At 38.3% G+C, this 22,892-nt stretch overlaps 1 protein-coding gene across 2 annotated transcripts in view; it reads left to right on the forward strand.

Annotated features, from left to right (window-relative positions):
* Window positions 1–22,892, forward strand: part of LOC136250691 (kinesin-like protein KIF21A) — a 465,334-nt gene that overhangs the window by 247,343 nt on the left and 195,099 nt on the right. For both annotated transcript variants that reach the window (XM_066042921.1, XM_066042922.1), the window contains exon 20: window positions 17,104–17,155. In XM_066042921.1, the coding sequence (XP_065898993.1) occupies window positions 17,104–17,155 (52 nt within the window). The remainder of the gene's footprint in view (window positions 1–17,103; window positions 17,156–22,892) is intronic.

The raw sequence follows: 22,892 nt of genomic DNA on the forward strand, positions 1-22,892 counted from the left end.
AAGCCGGCGCGTAACACCCGTGAGTATATTGACAGGAAGAAAGAAAACGCAATTTTCGCACCTCCGTAGCTCTGTGCTGCCTTGATGAAACAAGACGATTTTTGCTGTGGACACTCCCTCCACCTTCAGCACTCCACATTCCAAATTAGAGCGAAATCGCTTCAAGCGTTCCCAAGATATGCGACTTCAAAAATTGGCTTAGTTTCTTTGTTATTTTTTCTTCTTAATTTTCTTCCTCTTTTCGCACACTTACAAAAACTGCTATAAAACACGAACGCAATATCTGATTGCCTTGAAATTTGGCACAATGAAGGGGGGTATAAAGGCGCATCTCTGTACCAAATTTGGCTAGAATACGATTAACAGGAAAAGAGTTATGATCGATTATTCACGAAAAATAACACCAATATGTTGTCACGCCTACAGGGTAAACCGCGTATGGGAAGAAGCTGAAAATCGGTGGGTGATTAGGTTAACTATTGAACCTCAAACCTTTTGTGGTTTGAAAGAAATCGAGCTAAAAACCAGGAAGATACAACGAAAAAACCAACAGTGTGTAACAATTATGCAATCGAGATTAGCTAATAAAAAACGACTGCTTTCCACGCCTACCAGGTAAACAGCTTGGGGTAATGCTTTGAAAATCGCTGTACAGATGGAGTTATCATCTTAGAAAGGCTCTTCAATGGTGTAGAAGAATCAGACTTAGAGCCGCGGAGTTATAACACGAAATCCAACTTGGTGTAGCAAGTGCGAGATCGAGATACTCTAATAGAGCAGTCATCCTAATAGAGCAGTCATCCTAATAGAGCAGTCATCCTAATAGAGCAGTCATCCTAATAGAGCAGTCACCCGAAGAGAATTCAAGAGATCAGCTAGAAACAAATAACCTGTATAGAGATAAGCTACAAACAAGTCACCCTGTAGAGAGATCAGCCACAAACAATTCACCCTGTAGAGAGATCAGCTAGAAGAAGTTACCTTGTAGGGAATTCATGCAACTAAAGAAAGAGATAATTCAGCTAGAAGAAATCACCTTGTAGAGTTCAGCTACAAAGAAACCACAAAGTAGAGAGTTCAGCTACAAACAAATCACCCTGTAGAGAGATCAGCTAGAAGAAGTTAACTTGTAGAGAGTTCAGCTACAAAGAAACCATCATGTAGAGAGTTTAGCTGCAAACGAATCACCTGTAGAGAGTTCAGCTACAAAGAAATCTCCCTGTAGAGAGATCAGCTAGGAGAAGTTTTCTTGTAGTGAGTTCAGTTACAAAGAAACCACCAGTTAGAGAATTCGTTTACAAACTAGTGACCCTGTAGAGACATCTGCTAGAAGAAGTTACCTTGTAAAGAGTTCAGCTACAAAGAAACCATTCTGTAAAGAGCTCAGCAGCAAAAAAATCACCTGTACAGAATTCCACTACAAACAAGTCATAGAAAGATCAGCTAGAAGAAGTTACCTCGTAGAGAGTTCAGTTACAAAGAAACCACCATGTAGAAAATTCATTTACAAACTAGTGACCCTGTAAAGACATCAGCTAGAAGAAGTTACCTTGTTGATAGTTCAGCTACAAACAAATCACCCTGTAGAGAGATCAGCTAGAAGAAGTTACCTTGTAGAGAGTTCAGCTACAAAGAAACCATCATGTGGAGAGTTCAGCTGCAAACAAATCACCTGTAGAGAATTCAGCTACAAACAAATCTCCCTGTAGAGAGATCAGCTAGGAGAAGTTTCCTTGTAGAGTGTTCAGTTACAAAGAAACCACCATGTAGAGAATTCGTTTACAAACTAGTGACCTTGTAGAGACATCAGCTAGAAGAAGTTACCTTGTAAAGAGTTCAGCTACATAGAAACCATTCTGTAAAGAGCTCAGCTGCAAACAAATCACCTGTACAGAATTCAGCTACAAACAAATCACCCTGTAGAGAGATCAGCTAGAAGAAGTTACCTTGTAGAGAGTTCAACTACAAAGAAACCATCATGTGGAGAGATCAGCTGCAAACAAATCACCTGTAGAGAGTTCAGCTACAAACCAATCTCCCTGTAGAGAGATCAGCTAGAAGAAGTTTCCTTGTAGAGAGTTCAGCCACAAACAAATCACCCTGTAGAAAGATCAGCTAGAAGAAGTTACCTTGTAGAGAGTTCAGTTACAAAGAAACCACCATGTAGAAAGTTCAGCTACAAACTAGTGACCTTGTGGAGACATCAGCTAGAAGAAATTACCTTGTAGAGAGCTCAGCTACAAAGAAACCATTCTGTAAAGAGCTCAGCTGCAAACAAATCACCTGTACAGAATTCAGCTACAAACAAATCACCCTGTAGAAAGATCAGTTAGAAGAAGTCACCTTGTAGAGAGTTCAGCTACAAAGAAACCACCATGTAGGGAGTTCAGCTAGAAGAAGTTACCTTGTAGAGAGTTCAGCTACAAAGAAACCATCATGAAGAGAGTTCAGCTACAAAGAAACCACCATATAGAGAGTTCAGCTGCAAACAAATCACCCTGTAGAAAAATCAGCTACAAACAAATCACCCTGTAGAAAGATCAGCTAGAAGAAGTCACCTTGTAGAGAGTTCAGCTACAAAGAAACCACCATGTAGGGAGTTCAGCTAGAACTTTTCAAACACACCTTAAGTAGCTAAAGTCTTTGAGCAGGCTGTAGGACCAGGTGTCCTACAGACCTTCAGCACTTGTGCTGTAAAGCATTAATAAATATACTAGTGTCCATTTGGTTCTACTTGGGATACTTTGAGATAATGAGTTACTCTCTAGAATTCCTAATTCCTATGGATATAGTTACATGAAAATAACATGGAGAAAACATCCTGAGCACCTGGTAGACTCCTGTAAGTGTTCGAGCGTAAATCGGATGGCTGCAGGTTCAAGGCTACCCAGGTCCAGTCATGCATTTTTTCTCCTTTCTCCAACTTTTCAAACACACCTTAAGTAGCTAAAGTCATTGAGCAGGAGGTAGGACCAGGTGTCCTACAGACCTTCAGCACTTGTGCTGTAAAATATTAATAAATAAATAAAGAGGTTACTTTGTAGAGAGTTCAGCTACAAAGAAACCATCATGAAGATAGTTCAGCTGCAAACAAATCTCCCTGTAGAGAATTCAGTTAGAAGAAGTTACCTTGTAGAGAGTTCAGCTACAAAGAAACCATTCTATAAAGAGCTCAGCTGCAAACAAATCACCTGTATAGAATTCAGCTACAAACAAATCACCCTGTAGAGAGATCGGCTAGAAGAAACCACCATGTAGAGAGTTCAGCTGCAAAGAAATCACCCTGTAGAAAATTCTGCCACAAACAAATTGCCCTGTAGAAAGATCAGTTAGAAGAAGTTATCTTGTATAGAGTTCAGCTACAAAGAAACCACCATGTAGAGAGTTCAGCTAGAAGAAATTACCTTGTAGAGAGTTCAGCTACAAAGAAACCATCATCTAGATAGTTCAGCTGCAAACAAATCACCTGTAGAGAGTTCAGCTACAAACAAATCTCCCTGTAGAAAGATCAGTTAGAAGAAGTTACCTTGTAGAGAGTTCAGCTACAAACAAATCTCCCTGTAGAGAGATCAGCTAGAAGAAGTTACCTTGTAGAGAGTTCAGCTACAAACAAATCACCCTGTAGAAAGATCAGCTAGAAGAAGTTACCTTGTAGAGAGTTCAGCTACAAACTAGTGACCTTGTAGAGACATCAGCTAGAGAAGTTACCTTGTAGAGAATTCAGCTACAAAGAAACCATTTTGTAAAGAGCTCAGCTGCAAACAAATCACCTGTACAGAATTCAGCTACGAACAAATCACCCTGTAGAGAGATCAGCTAGAAGAAGTTACCTTGTAGATTATTCAGTTACAAACAAATCTCCCTGTAGAGACATCAGCTAGAAGAAATTACCTTGTAGAGAGTTCAGTTACAAAAAAACCACCATATACAGAGTTCAGCTGCAAAGAAATCACCCTGTAGAAATTTCAGCCAAAAACAAATTGCCCTGTAGAAAGATCAGTTAGAAGAAGTTACCTTGTAGATCGTTCAGCTACAAACAATTCACCCAGTAGAGAGAACATCTAGAAGAAGTCACCTTGTAGAGTGTTCAGTTATAAAGAAACCACCATGGAGATTTCTGTGATCAATGTATGTGACGAAGTTTTGGAAAATCACCCATGTGGGCGCATTTGACACCTAAAATATTTAATGTTAAATTAGCTAACATTATAGTGCAAATCTACTTGTTAATGGTTGTAACCCACTCTCAATACCTTAAATTACAGGACAATTCTTGAAATATTTTTAAAACTGTGCCCTGCTCTTATTAGTAACCCATTAAACATGAAATTTCTAATTATTTCACGCGCGCCCATCAGGGTGATTTTCCAAAATTCAGTCACATATGTATTATAGATAATCTGTACATATACTGATAAAATATTTAAAGTACATCTACTTCATCTTTTCTTCTTCCTGTTGTAAAGAAAAAAAGCTAGGTTAAAAAAGTCCCAAAGCCGGCCATAGGCCGGCTTTGGGGTATACAAATACAAAAAGAAGTGAAATCTAATCCAAAACAGCCAAGCTGTAAAAAAAGTGTGCGGCCCTCAAAAAGGCTATGGTGAAAAAAGATGTGAAATCCAAGGTGGCGGCCAAAAAATGGCTGTGATGGTAGGTTAATGGTAAAAATTTTAATAACGACAGTTCAGGTGAATTTTGTGAAGTGGCACAAAAATTCACCTGAATTGTCGTTATTAAAATTTTTACCATTAACCTACCATCACAGCCATTTTTTGGCCGCCACCTTGGATTTCACATCTTTTTTTCACCATAGCCTTTTTGAGGGCCGCACACTTTTTTTACAAATGGGCTGTTTTGGATTAGATCAAGACACACGGTAGTGTATCGTGCGGCACAAGTAGCTGGCGCGCCACACCATGAGTATATTTACAGGAAGAAAGTAAACGCGATTTTCACACCTTTGTAGCTCTGTGATTCCTTATCCTATTAAAACCAAAGTTGCTACAGAAATACTGGCGAGATAGGGGAGTCCACATACCAAATTTGAAGAAAATCGCTCCAGCCATTTCCGATATATGAGTGGCCAAAGTTTGGGTTTTTTTTTCTTCGTTTTTTTCTTCTTCTACTTCTTCTTTTTTTCGCACACTTTGCAAAATCCGCAATAAAACATGAATGCGTGCTTGGATCGGGCTGAAATGTGGCACACTTAAAGGGCTCATTAAGGCGAATCTCAGTACCAAGTTTGGTAGGAATCCGATGAACATTCACGGAGTTATGATTGATTATCTGCGTAAAATAAGGTCGAAGGTCTGTCACGCCCACAGGGTAAACCGCTTGAAGGAATGAGCTGAAAATTGCTATGTAGATGGAGTAACTATGGTAGGAGTGCCTTTTTGTGGTTTGAAAGGAATCCAGTTAAAGGCCATCGAGATATGACACAAAACCCAACCTATGTCACAATTACGCGATCGACTTTTATGAATAAAAAAACTATTAGTTTTCACGCCTACCAGCCAAACCGCTTAGAACAGTGTGCTGAAAATCGGTATGTAGCTGGAATAATTATCATAGAAAGTCCTTGCAGTAGTACAGAAGAATCGGATTACAAACCACTGAGTTATGATTCCAAAGCCAACTACATGTAGCATATGCGAGATCGAGATACTCTAATAGAACAGTCACCCTAATAAAGCTTTCAGCTACGTTTATAACTTCTCCATTATAGAATTTCTTTGGCATTGTAGTTATTCTGTACGGAGTTCAGCTACAAACAGTTAATCTTATAGACAATTCAGCTACAAGCAAGTCATCCTGTAGAGAGTTCAGCTATAAATATGTTGCTGTAGAGATTCATAACATTATAAGTCACACTGAAGAGAATTCAACTATAAACAAGTCACCTTGTAGAGAGTTCAGCTACAACAAGTCACTCTGTAGAGAATTCAGCTACAAACAAGTCCATGCGTAAAGGGTTCAGCTACAAAAAAAGCTACCTAGTAGAGAGTTCATCTAGATCAGCTACAAACAAGTTACTTTATGTAATGTTCAGCTACAAGTAAGTCACTCTGTAGAGAGTTCAGCTACAAACAAGTCACTCTGTAGTACAAACAAGTCGCCGTGGAGAGAGAGTTCAGCAACCAATCAAAAAACCACCATGTAAAAGAGTTCAGCTATACAAACAAGATATAACTCTATAGAGAGATCAAGTAGAAACTTAACAGATCACACTGTAGAGAGTTCAGCTAGAAACAAGTCATCCAGACTGAATAGAGAGATCAACTAGAAAACATCACCTTGTAGAGAGTTCAAATCACCCTGCAGATAGTTCAGCTACAAACAAATCACCCTATAGAGAGATCAGCTAGAAGAAGTCACCTTGTAAAGAGTTTAGCTACAAAGAAACTACCATGTAGAGAATTCAGCTATGAACAGATCATCCTGTCGAGAGTTCAGCTAGAACAAGTCATCCTGTAGAGAGATCAACTAGAAGAAGTTACCTTGTAGAGAGTTCAGCTACAAAGAAACTACCATGTACAGAGTTCAGCTACAAACAAATCACCCTGTAGAGAGATCAGCTAGAAACAAGTCACCCTGTAGAGAGATCAGCTAGAAGAAGCTACCTTGTAGAGAGTTCAGCTACAAAGAAACCACCATGTATAGAGTTCAGCTGCAAACAAATTGAATTGTAGAGAGTTTAGCTACCAACAAATCACCATATAGAGAGTTCAGCTAGAAACAAGTTATCCTGTAAAGAGATAAGCTAGAAGAGGTTACCTTGTAGAGTGTTCAGTTATGAACAAACCATCATGTAGAAAGTTCAGCTGCAAACAAATCACCCTGCAGAGAGTTCAGCTACGAGAAGATCACCCTATAGAGAGTTCAACTAGAAGAAGTCACCTTGTAGAGAATCCAGCTGCAAAGAAACCACCATGTAGATAGTTCAGCTGTAAACAAATCATCCTGTAGAGAGTTCAGCTACGAACAGATCACCCGGTAGAGTTCAGCTAGAAACAAGTCACACTGCAGAGAGATCAGCTAGAAACAAGTCATCCTGTAGAGAGACCAGCTAGAACAAGTCACTTTGTATGTAGAAAGTTCAGTTACAAAAAAAAATCACCCTGTAGAGAGGTCAGCTACAAATAAATCTCCCTGTATAGAGATCAGCTAGAAGAAGTTACCTTGTAGAGAGTTCAGCTATAAAGAAACCATCATGTAAAGAGTTCAGCTGCAAACAAATCTCCTGTATAGAGTTCAGCTACAAACAAATCTCCGTGTAGAGAGATCAGTTAGAAGAAATTACCTTGTAGAGAGTTCAGCTACAAATAAATCTCCCTGTATAGAGATCAGCTAGAAGAAGTTACCTTGTAGAGAGTTCAGCTACAAAGAAACCATCATGTAAAGAGTTCAGCTGCAAACAAATCTCCTGTATAGAGTTCAGCTACAAACAAATCTCTCTGTAGAGAGATCAGCTAGAAGAAGTTACCTTGTAGAGAGTTCAGCTACAAAGAAACCATCATGTAGAGAGTTCAGCTGCAAACAAATCACCTGTAGAGAGTTCAGCTACACACAAATCTCCTTGTAGAGAGATCAGCTAGAAGAAGTTTCCTTGTAGAGAGTTCAGCTACAAAGAACCATCATATAGAGAGTTCAGCTGCAAACAAATCACCTGTAGAGAGTTCAGCTACAAACAAATCTCCCTGTAGAGAGATCAGCTAGAAGAAGTTTCGTTCAGCTACAAACAAATCTCCCTGTAGAAAGTTCAGTTAGAAGATGTTACCTTGTGGAGAGTTTAGCTACAAAGAAACCATCATGTAGAGAGTTCAGCTTCAAACAAATCACCTGTAGAGAGTTCAGCTACAAACAAATCTCCCTGTAGAGAGATCAGCTAGAAGAAGTTACCTTGTAGAGAGTTCAGCTGCAAACAAATCACCTGTAGAGAGTTCAGCTACAAACAAATTTCCCTGTAGAAAGGTCAGCTAGAAGATGTCACCTGGTAGAGAGTTCAGCTACAAAGAAACCATCATGTAGAGAGTTCAGCTGCAAACAAATCACCTGTAGAGAGTTCAGCTACAAACAAATCTCTCTGTAGAGAGATCAGCTATAAAAAGTTACTTTATAGACAGTTCAGCTACAAAGAAACCATCTTGTAGAGAGTTCAGCTGCAAACAAATCACCTGTAGAGAGTTCAGGTACAAACAAATCTCCCTGTAGAGAGATCAGCTAGAAGAAGTTTCTTGTAGAGAGTTCAGCTACAAACAAATCACCTTGTAGAAAGATCAGCTAGATGAAGTTACCTTGTGGAGAGTTCAGCTACAAAGAAACCATCATGTAGAGAGTTCAGCTGCAAACAAATCACCTGTAGAGAGTTCAGCTACAAACAAATTTCTCTGTAGAGAGATCAGCTAGAAGAAGTTACCTTGTAGAGAGTTCAGCTATAAAGAAACCATCATGTAGAGAGTTCAGCTGCAAACAAATCACTTGTAGAGAGTTCAGCTACAAACAAATCTCCCTGTAGAAAGGTCAGCTAGAAGAAGTCACCTTGTAGAGAGTTCAGCTACAAGGAACCATCATGTAGAGAGTTCAGCTGCAAACAAATCACTTGTAGAGAATTCAGCTACAAACAAATCTCCCTGTAGAAAGGTCAGCTAGAAGAAGCCACCTTGTAGAGAGTTCAGCTACAAAGAACCATCATGTAGAGAGTTCAGATGCAAACAAATCACTTGTAGAGAGTTCAGCTATAAACAAATCTCCCTGTAGAAAGGTCAGCTAGAAGAAGTCACCTTGTAGAGAGTTCAGCTACAAAGAACCATCATGTAGAGAGTTCAGCTGCAAACAAATCACTTGTAGAGAGTTCAGCTATAAACAAATCTCCCTGTAGAAAGGTCAGCTAGAAGAAGCCACCTTGTAGAGAGTTCAGCTACAAAGAACCATCATGTAGAGAGTTCAGCTGCAAACAAATCAATTGTAGAGAGTTCAGCTACAAACAAATCTCCCTGTAGAAAGGTCAGCTAGAAGAAGCCACCTTGTAGAGAGTTTAGCTACAAAGAACCATCATGTAGAGAGTTCAGCTGCAAACAAATCTCCCTGTAGAATGGTCAGCTAGAAGAAGCCACCTTGTAGAGAGTTCAGCTACAAAGAACCATCATGTAGAGAGTTCAGCTGCAAACAAATCACCTGTATAGAGTTCAGCTACAAACAAATCTCCCTGTAGAGAGATCAGCTAGAAGAAGTTTCCTTGTAGAGAGTTCAACTACAACAAATCACCCTGTAGAAAGATCAGCTAGAAGAAGTTACCTTGTGGAGAGTTCAGCTACAAAGAAACCATCATGTAGAGAGTTCAGCTGCAAATAAATCACCTGTCGATTGTTCAGCTACCAACAAATCTCCATGTAGAGAGATCAGCTAGAAGAAATTACCTTGTAGAGAGTTCAGTTACAAAGAATCCTCCATGTAGAGAGTTCAGCTGCAAAGATATCACCCTGTAGAAAATTCAGCCACAAAAAAATTGCCCCGTAGAAAGATCAGTTAGAAGAAGTTACCTTGTAGAGAGTTCAGCTACAAAGAAACCATTCTGTAAAGAGCTCAGCTGCAAACAAATCACCTGCACAGAATTCAGCTACAAACAAACCACCCTGTAGAGAGATCAGCTAGAAGAAGTTACTTGTATATTGTTCAGCTACAAACAATTCACCCTATAGGAAGAGCAGCAAGAAGAAGAAGTCACTTTGTAGAGTGTTCAGTTACAAAGAAACCATCATGGAGAGTTCTGTAATAAATATATGTATTATATATATAATTTGTACATTTACTGATAAAATCAGAAATATTTAAAGTACATCTGTTTCATCTTTTCTTCTTCCTGTGGAAAAGAAAAAAAGACAGGTTAAAAAAGTCCCAAAGCCGGCCTATGGCCGGATAGGCCGTCTTTGGGGTATACAAATACAAAAGGAAGTGAAATCTAATCCAAAACAGCCAGCTGTAAAAAAAGTGTGTGACCCTCAAAAAGGCTATGGTGAAAAAGATGTGAAATCCAAGGTGGCGGCCAAGAAATGGCTGTGATGGTAGGTTAATGGTAAAAATTTTAATAACGGCAATTTAGATGAATTTTTTGCCAAGACCAAGCGGCACAAAAATTCACCTGAATTGTTGATATTAAAATTTTTACCATTAACCTACCATCACAGCCATTTCTTGGCCGCCACCTTGGATTTCACATCTTTTTTCACCATAGCCTTTTTGAGGGCCGTACACTTTTTTTACAGCTGGCTGTTTTGGATTAGATACTAATATGTTCTTGACATGGCGCTGCAAATGCAAGTTACACGTACATATTATACTGAGCAGTTGCTGTCCTTGTATTTCCAATTGCTACAACTCAGAAGATCGATTAGAATTATTAAGAAACATTGAGTGGTATTTTATACTTATTATTTGCATACAAAACTACAGTACTATGATATAATGCCTATATCTTCTGAGGAACTATAGATATGTCCACAGACCTTCTGCTCTAACTCTGGAGCACATCCACTTATCAAGCTATTTCTATTGTTAGTACTGTATGTTGCAGTTGAAGTGACACTTCTTCATTCACTTTTTATCATATGAAGTATTTCTCTGCACAAATAAAAACACACAATATAAAACAAGAATAATAGACAGAAAATTGTGGAAATGCCAAAAATATTATAGGCAAATTTTGGAGCATAATAGACTCAAGCCTAACTGTCTAGGTGCCTTGAAGTATTGTGAAGCTGATTTCTGGTCAATGATTTTGTAAAAAGAACAAATTTCCATGATCCTATATGACACTGTGCAATCTGTATATTATGTCTGTTTGCATTCCTTCCACAGTTATTTTTGTGCATACATGGTAGTGCTTGGCAAGTAGAAGTGTGACATTATTAAATTGATTGCCACTGGCTGGATAACATAGTAATGATAGCACATACAACTGCATTGTGTTTAAAACGGATATGGAATCATTGAAGAATGTAAAACCTTAGCTTCACAAGTCTCTAACATGTAAACAAAGCACTCATTGTTGAAGAATAAAGTTGCTATTAAATAAAGCATCTAACAACCACTGTTCCTCATGTACAGTACATTGAATGCAAGAATATAGAACGAAAGCTGCCAGAATTCTTTGTTAGCCGCAAGTAAACCACTCAGCCCATTAAACTTAAGCATACCTTTGTCAGCATGTTTCATTGAATCTTTTATATACCTTCATTAGCATGTTGAATCTTGCACATGTATTCATCAGCAGGTGTTACTGATGTTAACATTGTTTATGAGGGATTAGAGTGAGTTTTTTCTAATCAGGATGTTATGCATGAAGTGGGCTTGATTTCTTCATGATATAACTTTGACTTAACATGCTGATTCGTGTGGAAACACCCCGGGGCAGTGTGCACTCGGCATATTCGAGCAGTGCACACGCCCGGGTGCAATCACCACTTACCATGTATTTAGAATGTGTGCATACAAAATAGACACAACTATATATTGTTTCCTAGCTATACACACCACCCATCTACCGCACCTAGCTCTATTGCCTACTTTTTCCTAGCTCTAACCACAATAATATTTTCCACAAAGCCATAAAGTGTACGCAACAACACCAAACAAACAAACAAACACTCATGCAAATATCTACCACATAACATTGCACCATTGCCATAAATATACATAACAGCACAAAACACAAATAACGTTCATACAGATATCTATATACAAGTACTTTGCGGAAAGGGCAACTGAGGAAATTGCTGGAGTAGGATGTACAGTGTAATAACTTTTGCACAAGCCATGCAGCCAAGCATTGTGGATATGGCATAACTGGATTTACAGTTTACCACGAAGCAAAGATGTGTTCCAATTAGTACAAGATTGCAGCAATGCACCATATATGCATAGCAACACAACGTGATAGCAGCAACCAATGAATAATCATATAAGTTAAATGTAGCGTAATTGGTTTGGTTTGGCCATGCACAGATAATTAGCACTTCATACACCCAATTTCTCCCCAAACTTCCTAAGTTCCCTATCACCCAACACTCTACCATATTAGTTGGTAATGCACATACATAAAGGGAAACAAAATGCGTATATCCAATTGGTAAATACCTATAAAACATGCAAGATGAAATTATGCGCATTAGGAATTTGTAACAGTCATATGTAATGATGCTTGTTGCAGCAGAATTTGATTTATCTGAAATGAAAAGTATCTCCTAGTTCAAACACATACTGTGTCATAAAGCGTATTGCGAAGGTCACAAATAACAAAATCAAATCGGCAACACAAAGAGCAGAAAGTCAAGTCATCCATTTAGCTCAGAAACACGGTTGCTGACCACACGCATGCAGCATATAGGTAGCTGGAAATAATATATTTTTATATGTGGGAATAAACTGCAGTAAATGTATCGCTATTGCAACAATTGACAAAATACAATGGGATTACGTTGCCTGGTAGTATGTAGCAAAACACAAGCAAACAGCTGGAGATCCCTGCAAGCATGATCAAATATTGACGTCCTAATGATGTATTTCATAGCAGTGTATGTATGGAAGTGAACAGATCATACTCATACTGCTAAAAGCAGAACATCACACATGCCAATGCAAATGCAGCAAAATGCATGCCAATACAGCACGACAGCACACATGCAACAATACACATGCAATGACACACCTGCAGCAACATGCATGCAATAACACACCTGCAATGTCATGCATGTAATGATACGCTTACAATAACGGTACCGGAAGAAGTTATAGGAACGAACATGTAGCATAGCTCAGAAAAGAAAAAAATTTACACATAATTTAATGAGCGAAATCTGTTGGTATTGATTTCGTGTATTATGCTGATAGATATTCGGAGAAAAAGTATGAGTGAATCACATATACAAAGATAGCGTCAATCAGTTGTGTTTAGTGAAAATGAGAAAATTCAACACAGATAATCCAAAGCACTATGTAATTGACTTGCGTAACCGTATTGTGGAGTCCACATAGTGATGCAAGTAAGTGTATGTACAATTAACAAATATTTACTGTGTATGTGCAATTAATAACTGTTTTCCCAATGCAATAGTACTATACTTCCGAAACATGAATCAAGTAAACCATGCCTCATGAATGCATGGTTTATCTGCATTAGAAGGAGGAATAACGATGTTCTTGCAAACACCTCTCATGCGTTATTGACAGTAAATGACTGAGGGATATTCATTTGTTTACCCTAATGTAATTTAACTGTTCCATCAAAAGTATCTCTTAAGCTTCATAAATATCAGGGAATGAGTGTAGGGAGATACCAATGCTAGCAGGAATGACAGGGAGCCTAAAATCATATCCTGATCGTCCATAAGTATCCCTTAGGACAGCTGGTGTAGGGTATAATCAGCCTTCATCAGTCACAGGGCCAGACAGGACTGACAACAGGCTGGTGTACCTGTTAGCACTCATGGCAGAGAGACAACAGGTTTTCTGGTTGTAATTGCATATTGAAATATTTAATAATACTTAAGAGTAGTACACGATGTCCTGTGATCACGCAGGCTGTATGCTGAAATGTATGAAGAATGTGTGAAGAACGTGTGCTATGATGTACAAAAGTTGGGAACTGATTGCATTGGATGGCATAGCGGTTACACTTAAGGAAGTTGAATGCACAAGCTATCGAGTTTTTTGTATCCTGTAAAACACCAAATACTTGCTATCACAGATAAAGCTAAACATGTAATAACAACGGTAAAAGAGGTAAGCAGCAGCCATAATAGCTTGTGATTATAATATTCATGCAATATCACGCATGCAAATAACACGCATGCAAATAACCCGCATGCAATAACATGCATGCAAATAACACGCAAGCTATATCACGCATGCAAATATCACGCATGCAAATATCACGCATGCAAATAACACGCATGCAAATAACATTCATGCAACATCACGCATGCAAATATCACGCATGCAATAACACGCATTGAATAACACGCATGCAAATAATACGCATGCAATAATACGCAGGCAAATAACACGCATGCAATAACACACATGCAAATAACACGCAAGCAGATAACACGCATGCAATAACACACACGCATGCAATAACACGCATTGAATAACACGCATGCAAATAATACGCATGCAATAATACGCAGGCAAATAACACGCAGGCAAATAACACGCATGCAATAACACACATGCAAATAACACGCAAGCAGATAACACGCATGCAATAACACACACGCATGCAATAACACGCATGCAAATAACACGCAAGCAGATAACACGCATGCAATAACACACACGCATGCAATAACACGCATGCAAATAACACGCATGCAAATATCACGCATGCAATAACACGCATCCAAATAACACGCATCTAAATAACACGCATCCAAATATCATGCTGAATAAGCCACAAAGCAAAGGTATTCATCGAAGCCACAGTTTAGTATTAAAGTGCCCGATAACACCATCCCTAACCCTCAGTAACCAACCCTACAATGAGGTAGCAACAGTCCATGCATTAGTGTTGGTTAGCCATAACTTTGGTCACAAAACCGTGAGATGACAGAAATGAGATATCAACAAAAATGTGCTAGTGGACCAATACAGGTGCTTGCCTACCATGTGGAAAGTTAAGAAAGTTTCAGACCATGATGAACATAGCCATATGCCTGGCTGTAGATAAGCCTGGCTGTAGGTTTGTAGAAGATAACGATAGTCTATATCTTCAAGTTTACTATGAATGATATGCTGAATTGCACATCTACAACCAGTGTAGATAAATACCAATATCATATTGGAAGCTTTTGTCCATTAAATGCGTGGGCGGCGAGGAACGGCCTTGTTTTTTAACAGAGGAAGGACAACTCTGCACTACGCTACAATAAAGCTAAATTTGCTGACCAGTGTAGATAAATACCAGTAGGTACAATTGTATGTATACGAGAGGCTTTTGCTCGATAAACGCTAATTATATGTGTGGGCAGCCGATGAAAGGCTTTATTTTTCGAGCAGATTAAGACAACTCTGCACTACGCTACAATAACGCTAAATTTGCTGAAAACACTGAAAACGCTCAGCCACAACAATATATTGTGTCAAACTAGATGCCAGCTCGTTTTTGATTATGCAATACTGATGATAGTTTAACACTTCGTAACCACAACAGCACGTGGCAATTGTATAAAAGTTTTATGATGGAACGGACTCACCGGGAATCATCAACGGTAGCCATCACCTAACTGAGAAAATCCTATTCAACATCCACGGAATCGGTAGAAGGCTCTGCCTGCTCATCCTTCATGCAGCCGAACGTCCACAATGTCTGTTTGATCCAGGTTTATCACCATGCCGCCTCCGCTAGACTTCACCAACTCTGCTCCAAATCGACCCTGAGTAGTAGCAACTCTCCAGTGAAACCAAGGACAAAAGTTTTTCTGTCTGCCAACACGCCATGCACTATGGCATGATCTCTTGATCTCAAACCTGTCAAACCAGTTTATTACAATGAATCATTATGATGTCATTACATTTCATGTATCCTACAAGATTGGTTCAACTTTTACCTGAAACAAGTGTTGATTTCAGTTTGTGGTGCTAGCACTGCTAATATACAATGCCTCTCTAATGGACCTTACAGTCAACTCAAGGATTCTGTGTTGCTGAATTTAATTATTTTACTCGAAAGGCTAGTTTATCACTAAAAGATGCTGGCTTCATTTACTATGGTATGGTACATAGATTTGCACTGTATCCATTCTACGCCCACACCAAAGCATGTTAACTTCAATTTATTGCGTTGCAATAAAGTACATATTCTTTTGGTTACAACTTTTTTTTGTCAATAAGGTGCATGCCCTGCAGCCAGCCAAATACTAGCTGCAGGGCTGTGCCTAGTTACTGTAATTTTTTTTTAAAGTGTGTGTGTGTGTGTGTGTGTGTTGTGTGTGTGTGTGTGTGTGTGTGTGTGTGTGTGTGTGTGTGTGTGTGTGTGTGTGTGTGTGTGTGTGTGTGTGAGTCCGTGTCATTTCGTCCACGTGAGCAAACAATTTTGTATCAAAAGCAGCCTGCATATGTAAAAGAAGGCTTTGTAAACACTGTATTACACTTTCAAGAAGCTAAGCTTTATGCTGAGGCTGCTATTTCAAAATTCGAGTTAAATGGGTTAAAGAACACATTTGAACAGCTTTCCTAATGGGCTATATGGGCATAATACAATGGAAAAACAGCATAATAGGCTTCTTAGGATACCAGAAATAACGAATTCTTTTAAAGTCAAAGGGGGCATGTCCTGTACTTGCACAAACGAAAATGAAGGGCAGTCTTGAGGCTTTCTCTCAACAATTTTCCTTTGAAAACACAGTAGATACACTATAAAACAGTTGAGAACGTACTTCTGGATGTAATTTGCAGTTTAAAGTAGTTTGTTAGAGTCACGCTTCCTTAGCAGTGCATAGCAATGTAATTCCCGAGTATAATTTATAAATGACGAAATACTTTAAATTACAGTAATAAGAAATCTAATTATCTAGCTGAATTAATAATAGCAATAACATAAATCTAAACTAAATTTAATTAACCGCATGGGCACCTGGTTTTAGAAGTAGTGTAACATTAAATTTTTTCGGTAACCTTCATAGTTCCAATTTTATATTTACGTGTTCTTGCTTCCTTTTCTTCTCTCACTACATGTACTTGTGTATTTGTGTAACTTATATGCTATACTTTTATTCCCTGTGCACCTATTGTATCAGTTTCAAAACACTAAATCTAAACCTAACAGATTTATAACTTATTATCAATTAAAGTGAGCAGATTAATACTTTACTACATACATACAGCTCTTAAGGGAAGTTATGATAATGGGTAGGTCATATTGTAGTAAAGAGAACAGTAGTGTAGGTATTGTTTAAGTAAATTAAAAAGACTAACTGTTTTAGTGCTATAATTACTGTAAGATGTTAGGATCTGGCAGCGTGTCTATACTTTGTTATCCACGAGTATATTTATAGACATATGTAGATGGTATTTTAATTGTATGGTGTTGATGAATTATTATTTTGTTAGGACAAAATCAATGTGACAGAAAACCAAAGAGATCAGATGCTTAAAGAAGCTGGTAATCCATAATATATGTATAGTTCATACTGTTTGTTTAGGTTACAGGGTATGTGTTTCTAATCAAAAACAGCCAAGCTGTAAAAAAAGGTGCAGCCTCCAAAAAAGCCAGGGTGAGTGAAATCCAAGGTGGCACCCAAGAAATGGCTGGGATGGTAGGTTAATGACAAAAATTTTAATAACAGTAATTCAGATGAATTTGTGTTGCCTCCTCATAGGATTTGGTATCAAATTCACCTCAATTGTCGCTATTAAAAATTTTGCCATTAACCTACCATCACAGCCATTTCTTGACTGCCACCTTTGATTTCACTTCTTTTTTCACCCTGGCTTTTTTGGAGGCTATACCCTTTTTTACAGCTTGGCTGTTTTCGATTAAATATCACTTGTTTTTGTAATTTCATACCTAAAGCCAGCAGGCTGGCTAGCTTTGGGTATTTCTTTTAACTTGTCTTTTTCTTTTCTAAGGATTACTAAGAAGAAAAAGAAATTTTAATTGTTAAATTGTTTAGCTATACCTACACATTTAACAATATTATTTAGTAATTATTACAATTGTGTTTATATAACTCAATACAGGCTGAATTGTTTGCAGCTGAAAACTCTATAGGGAAATGTGTATGTATGTAGCTGAAATTTCTACCTGGAGATTAATAATGTAGCTGTACTCTTAGACGACATGGTGAACGATTTGTCACCACAGAGTGACTTATAACCTAACTAAACTCTACAGAAAGAATTACAAGATAGCTGAACTCTCTACAGGATGGTTTTCTTGTAGGTGAACCTTCTACAGGGTGAGATGTTTCTAGCTGAGCTCTCTACAGGGGTGACTTGGTTCTATCTGATCTCTCTACAGGGTGGTTTGTTTCTAACTGATCCTTCTACGGGGTCTACAGGAATGTAGCTGATTTTTCTACACTGTGACTTGTTTCTAGCTGATCTCTTTACAGGGTAATTGTTTCAAGCTGATCTGTCTACAGGTTGACTTGTTGCTAACTGATCTCTCTACAAGATGACTTGATATTTCTACAGGGTGGATCTCTCTACAGGGTAATTGTTTCAAGCTGATCTCTCTACAGGGTGACTTGTTGCTAACTGGTCTCTCTACTGGATGACTTGATATTTCTACTGGGTGTTTGAAATGTAGCTGATCTCTCTACAGGGTGACTTGTTTCTAGCTGATTTCTCTACAGGGTGACTTCTTGTATAGTTGAACTCTTTACATGATATTTTGTTTCTACCTGATCTCTATACACAGTGATTTGTTTCGAGCTGATCTCTTTGCAGGGTGACATGAAAATTAGTCGAAGTCTTTGCAGAGTAACTTGTTTCCAGCTGATCTCTCTGCAGGGTGATTTGTTTCTAACTGAATACTGTACAGGGTGATTTGTTTCTAGCTGAACTGTCTACTGAGAGATTTATTTGTAGCTGAACTCTCCACAGTGTGACTTGTAATGTAGTTGGACTCACTACAGGGTGACTTGATCAAGCTGATCTCTCTACAGGGTGCCTTGTTTCAGCTGATCTCTCTACAGAGTGATTTATTTCTAGTTGATTTCTCTACAGCATGATATGATCTTCCTACAGTGTGACTTGTTTCTAACCGATCCTTCTACGAGTGATTTGTTTGAAGCTGGTATTTCTACAGGGTGATTTGAAATGTAACTGATCTTGCTACAGAGTGGCTTGTTTGTAGCAAACTGATCATTCTACAGGGTGACTTGTTTCTAGCTGAACTCTCTACAGGGTGACTTGATTCTATCTGATCTCTCTACTGGGTGTCTTTTTTCTAACTGATCCTTCTACGACGTGATTTGTTTCAAGCTGGTCTTTCTAGAGGGTTATTTGAAATGTAGTTGATCTTGCTACAAGTTGACTTGTTTCTAGCTAGCTGACTCTACAGGGTGACTGGTAGCTGATTTCTTTACAGGGTGACTTCTTTTTGGCTGAATTCTCATTTTGTTACAAACTGATCTCTCTCTACAGAGTTATTTGTTTCTAGCTTATCTCTCTACAGGGTAACTTGAAAACTAGTTGAACTCTTTGCAGCTTAACTTGTTTATAGCTGATCTTTCTACAGAGTGATTTGTTTCTAGCTGATCTTTCTACAGCTTGACTTGTTTCTAGCTAGCTGATCTCTACAGGGTGACTTGTTTCTGGTTGATTCTTTCCAGTGTGACTTCTTTCTGGCTGTACTCTCTACAGGATGACTTGCCTCTACCAGATCTCTCTACAGGGTGATTTGTTTTGAGCTGATCTCTCTACAGGATGACTTGTTTCTAACTGATCCTTCTACAGGATGATTTGTTTCTAGCTGATCTTTCTGCAGGGTGATTTGAAATGTAGCTGATCTCACTACAGGGTGACTTGTTTCTAGCTGAACATTCTACAGGGTGACTTGATTCCTATATGTAGCTGATCTGTGACCTGGTCATGGTGACTTACTTATATATAGCTGCATGAACTCTCTATACATAGTGACTTGTTTCTAGCTGATCTCTCTGCAGGGCAGCTTGTTTCTACTAAATTTCTATTAGTGTTGTTTTGGTTCTAAGGTACTAGAACTAAAAGTAATTTTAGTACAGTAATTGTGACCAGATATTACAAAACTGATCCAAATTGCACATTAGGCACTATCGTACTGCTAGTTTTGACACTCAGTACTACTCAAACTACTCGAGGCTGGTTTCAGCAGACGTCTTTTTGTGTGGTGTATAGAGCATGAATGGTGGTTTTAGGCCTTGTGAAGGACCTGGCTTGGCAAGAATCAGTGGTTTATTGGTGGACAGCCTAATAGTGTTGGCCAGACGTTTTTCAGAGCCAGCACAGCCCTGTAATCTTGTCTCTGGACTCCAATCATGGCCTGCCTCCATTTTGAGGTCTAACCCTTTCCCACCCCACCACCCCCCACCTTCTATCCCTTTATGAGCACTCGTGATACTACTTTGCTCGTCCAACTGTTCATATTCTCTATCTTATTTGGCAGGAAACTCTACAACCAGCTACAAGTACTGGATGTGGTCTGAAAGGTAGCATCTTTAGTGTAAATTTCATATGCGTGCTTGCTATCCTTGGAGAGTTATGCGGCTTGAATTCTTTAAAACCGTTTACTTCTAATGTTCGATTTGGATCGTTTTTCCAAAATCCGGTCACAATTTATTTTTAGTTCCAGTACACTAAAACTAAATCAAAACTATGAGATGTTTTGTTTCTGTAACTAAAACTAAACTAAACCAATTGAAATTTTGAATAAATTGCTAAAACTAAATCAAAAGCTTGAGAATTTGTGGTTCAAAAACTAAAACTAAAGGAAAATTTCTTGAACTTTTGGTTCTGATACTAAGGTAAAAGGTTTCAGACAAAAGTAAATCTGGCAGTGCACTCTACAGTGTATATGTCGAAGACCTCTGCCAATTATCACAATTTATTGAATTTGCCTATGTCTGCAAGTGCAGTCATAAAAGTCTTCATCCTATTTATTCTTTGTAGGCTGTCAACAAAACTCCTTGGTACTAAAACTAATGCTAACTAAAACTCCTCTACACTGAGGGTACTAGAACTAAACTAACTAATACTCCAACTAATACTAACTAAAGCACCTGCAAACTGAGGGTACTAGAACTAAACTAACTAAAACTTCTGCTAGCAAGGGATACTAGAACTAATAGTGCTCTTAACATCAAGTACTAAAACTGGAACTAAACCATAATGATTTCCAACAACTATAGGCTGACTTGAAATGTAGCTTAACTCTCTGCATGATGACTTGTTTCTAGTTGATCTCTCTACAGATTGGTTCATTTCTAGCTGATCTCTTTATAGGGTGATTTGTTTCTAGCTGATCTCTCTGCAGAGTGATTTGTTTCTCTCTACAATGTGATTTGTTTCCAGCTGATCTCTCTACTGAGAGATTTGCTGCTAGTTGATTTCTCTACTGACAGTCTGTGTGACTTGTTTCTAGCTGATCTATCTACAGAGTGATTTAAATTTGGAATGGGAAGTGCCCTACCCCGAGGGAGTTTCCATAGCAAAAATGGTTAATTTCCTTTCAGCCATTATCGAGCTATGGATGCGTGAACACGGCGTTTTCTTGGTTCCTGTAAAATACAGACTTGTCTGTCGCCTACCTGCAGTGGCTGTACTTAGCCGTACAACACACTATCGTGTGTCTTAATAAGATGAAGGTTAAGAAGAAAGTTACGAAGAAAATAAAGATGAAGCTTGAAGGCATGTATATCAGTGATGGATGGACGGATTCACCTCAAATTTGGAATTAGAGGTACCTTATCCCGAGGGAGTTTCCACAGCTAAAATGGTTAATTTCCGTCCAGCCATTATCAAGCTATGTATGCGTGAAAATGGTAGTTGGTGGTTCCTGTACAATACACACTTTTCTGTTGCGTGCCCACACTGGCTGTACTTGGCTGCATGACATGCTATCGTGTGTCTTTATATTGTTTTTGTGTTACTGCTTAAATTTATCATTGTTAATTTTGTGTAGTATAAGTAGTTACTATTTTGTGTTGAGTATACTTGTATGTACGCATATGTAGTGCTCCATTGAAAATAGATTTTGGTTCCCTGTGAAAATATTACAATTATAAGATCATGTAATTGACTAGTGTACAAAAATTATACTTTTTAAAAGTTAAAATATGGGAAATGCAGATCACTGTAATAGACAAGTGTCAAACAAGTTAGCATGTTAAACTGCCCTAGGAGCATGTCAAACACTATAAAGCCTAACTGTTGTAATTGTCATACACAAATCTCTAATCAGACTCAATGGATATGTTTGATAGTTATACATGCACAGTATTATTGAATAATTAGAAAAACTTGAAGAGTATGGTGAAAAATCTGCTACACGACTCCTTGCATGTTCCTTCTAGGATTAAGCTAGCTTTCTTTGCCATATCTTAAAATTTAAATTAGTTTATATACATTTATACATTTTATGGTAAGCAATGCAGAAACATTCTCAGTAGGTACTTATCTACTATGGAAACTATGTTTTTCCTCAGTCTCTACGATATCCATTTGAGTATGAATATAAATTTGTGTGTGACAGTTTCAAGGGTTAGGCTTTACAACATTTAGGCATGTCCACATGATGAAACTGATTCGAATTAAATTCACATTAATTTGAATTGGTTCCGTCCACATGGAATTCACATCGAAGGTTTTCTCATTAAAACCAGTACTGCAATCCACCTATCGTGATAGTTTGAAGCCAGATTGCAAAGTGAATCGTGCAGCATTACATCATATTTACTTTGCACAGGAGGTGTTAACGTGTTGACGCAGGATAAAAGCTAAGCAGCTTGTATATGTTTACAATGAAAGCAGAATCATTTTCGAAGTGTTCCTGTTATAAAATCGTCACATTTACAGGTATAGTCATGGCTGGCTCTTGGACCATTGAAGAAACTAGAGCACTTATTGCCATTTGGAGTGTCCAGGGCAAGTTAAAAAGGGTTCACAGGAATATATTCCAGCATATTTTAATGGAGCTGGATGACTAGGGATTCTCCAGGATTTGGCAACAGTGTTAAACAAGAATAATGTAACCGCGAAATACAGGAAGATACATGCCATCGCATTGCATACCTCGTTGCATACTCATATACAGCATGAATATTTGTAGATCAAGGACCACAGCAATGCCAGTGGCGATGATAGGGTGAATTGGAAATGTTTTGACCACTTTGATGCTATCATTGGTACAAGGCCTA

The sequence above is a fragment of the Dysidea avara genome, chromosome 3 (assembly GCF_963678975.1).
Source record: "Dysidea avara chromosome 3, odDysAvar1.4, whole genome shotgun sequence".
Lineage (NCBI taxonomy): Eukaryota > Metazoa > Porifera > Demospongiae > Dictyoceratida > Dysideidae > Dysidea > Dysidea avara.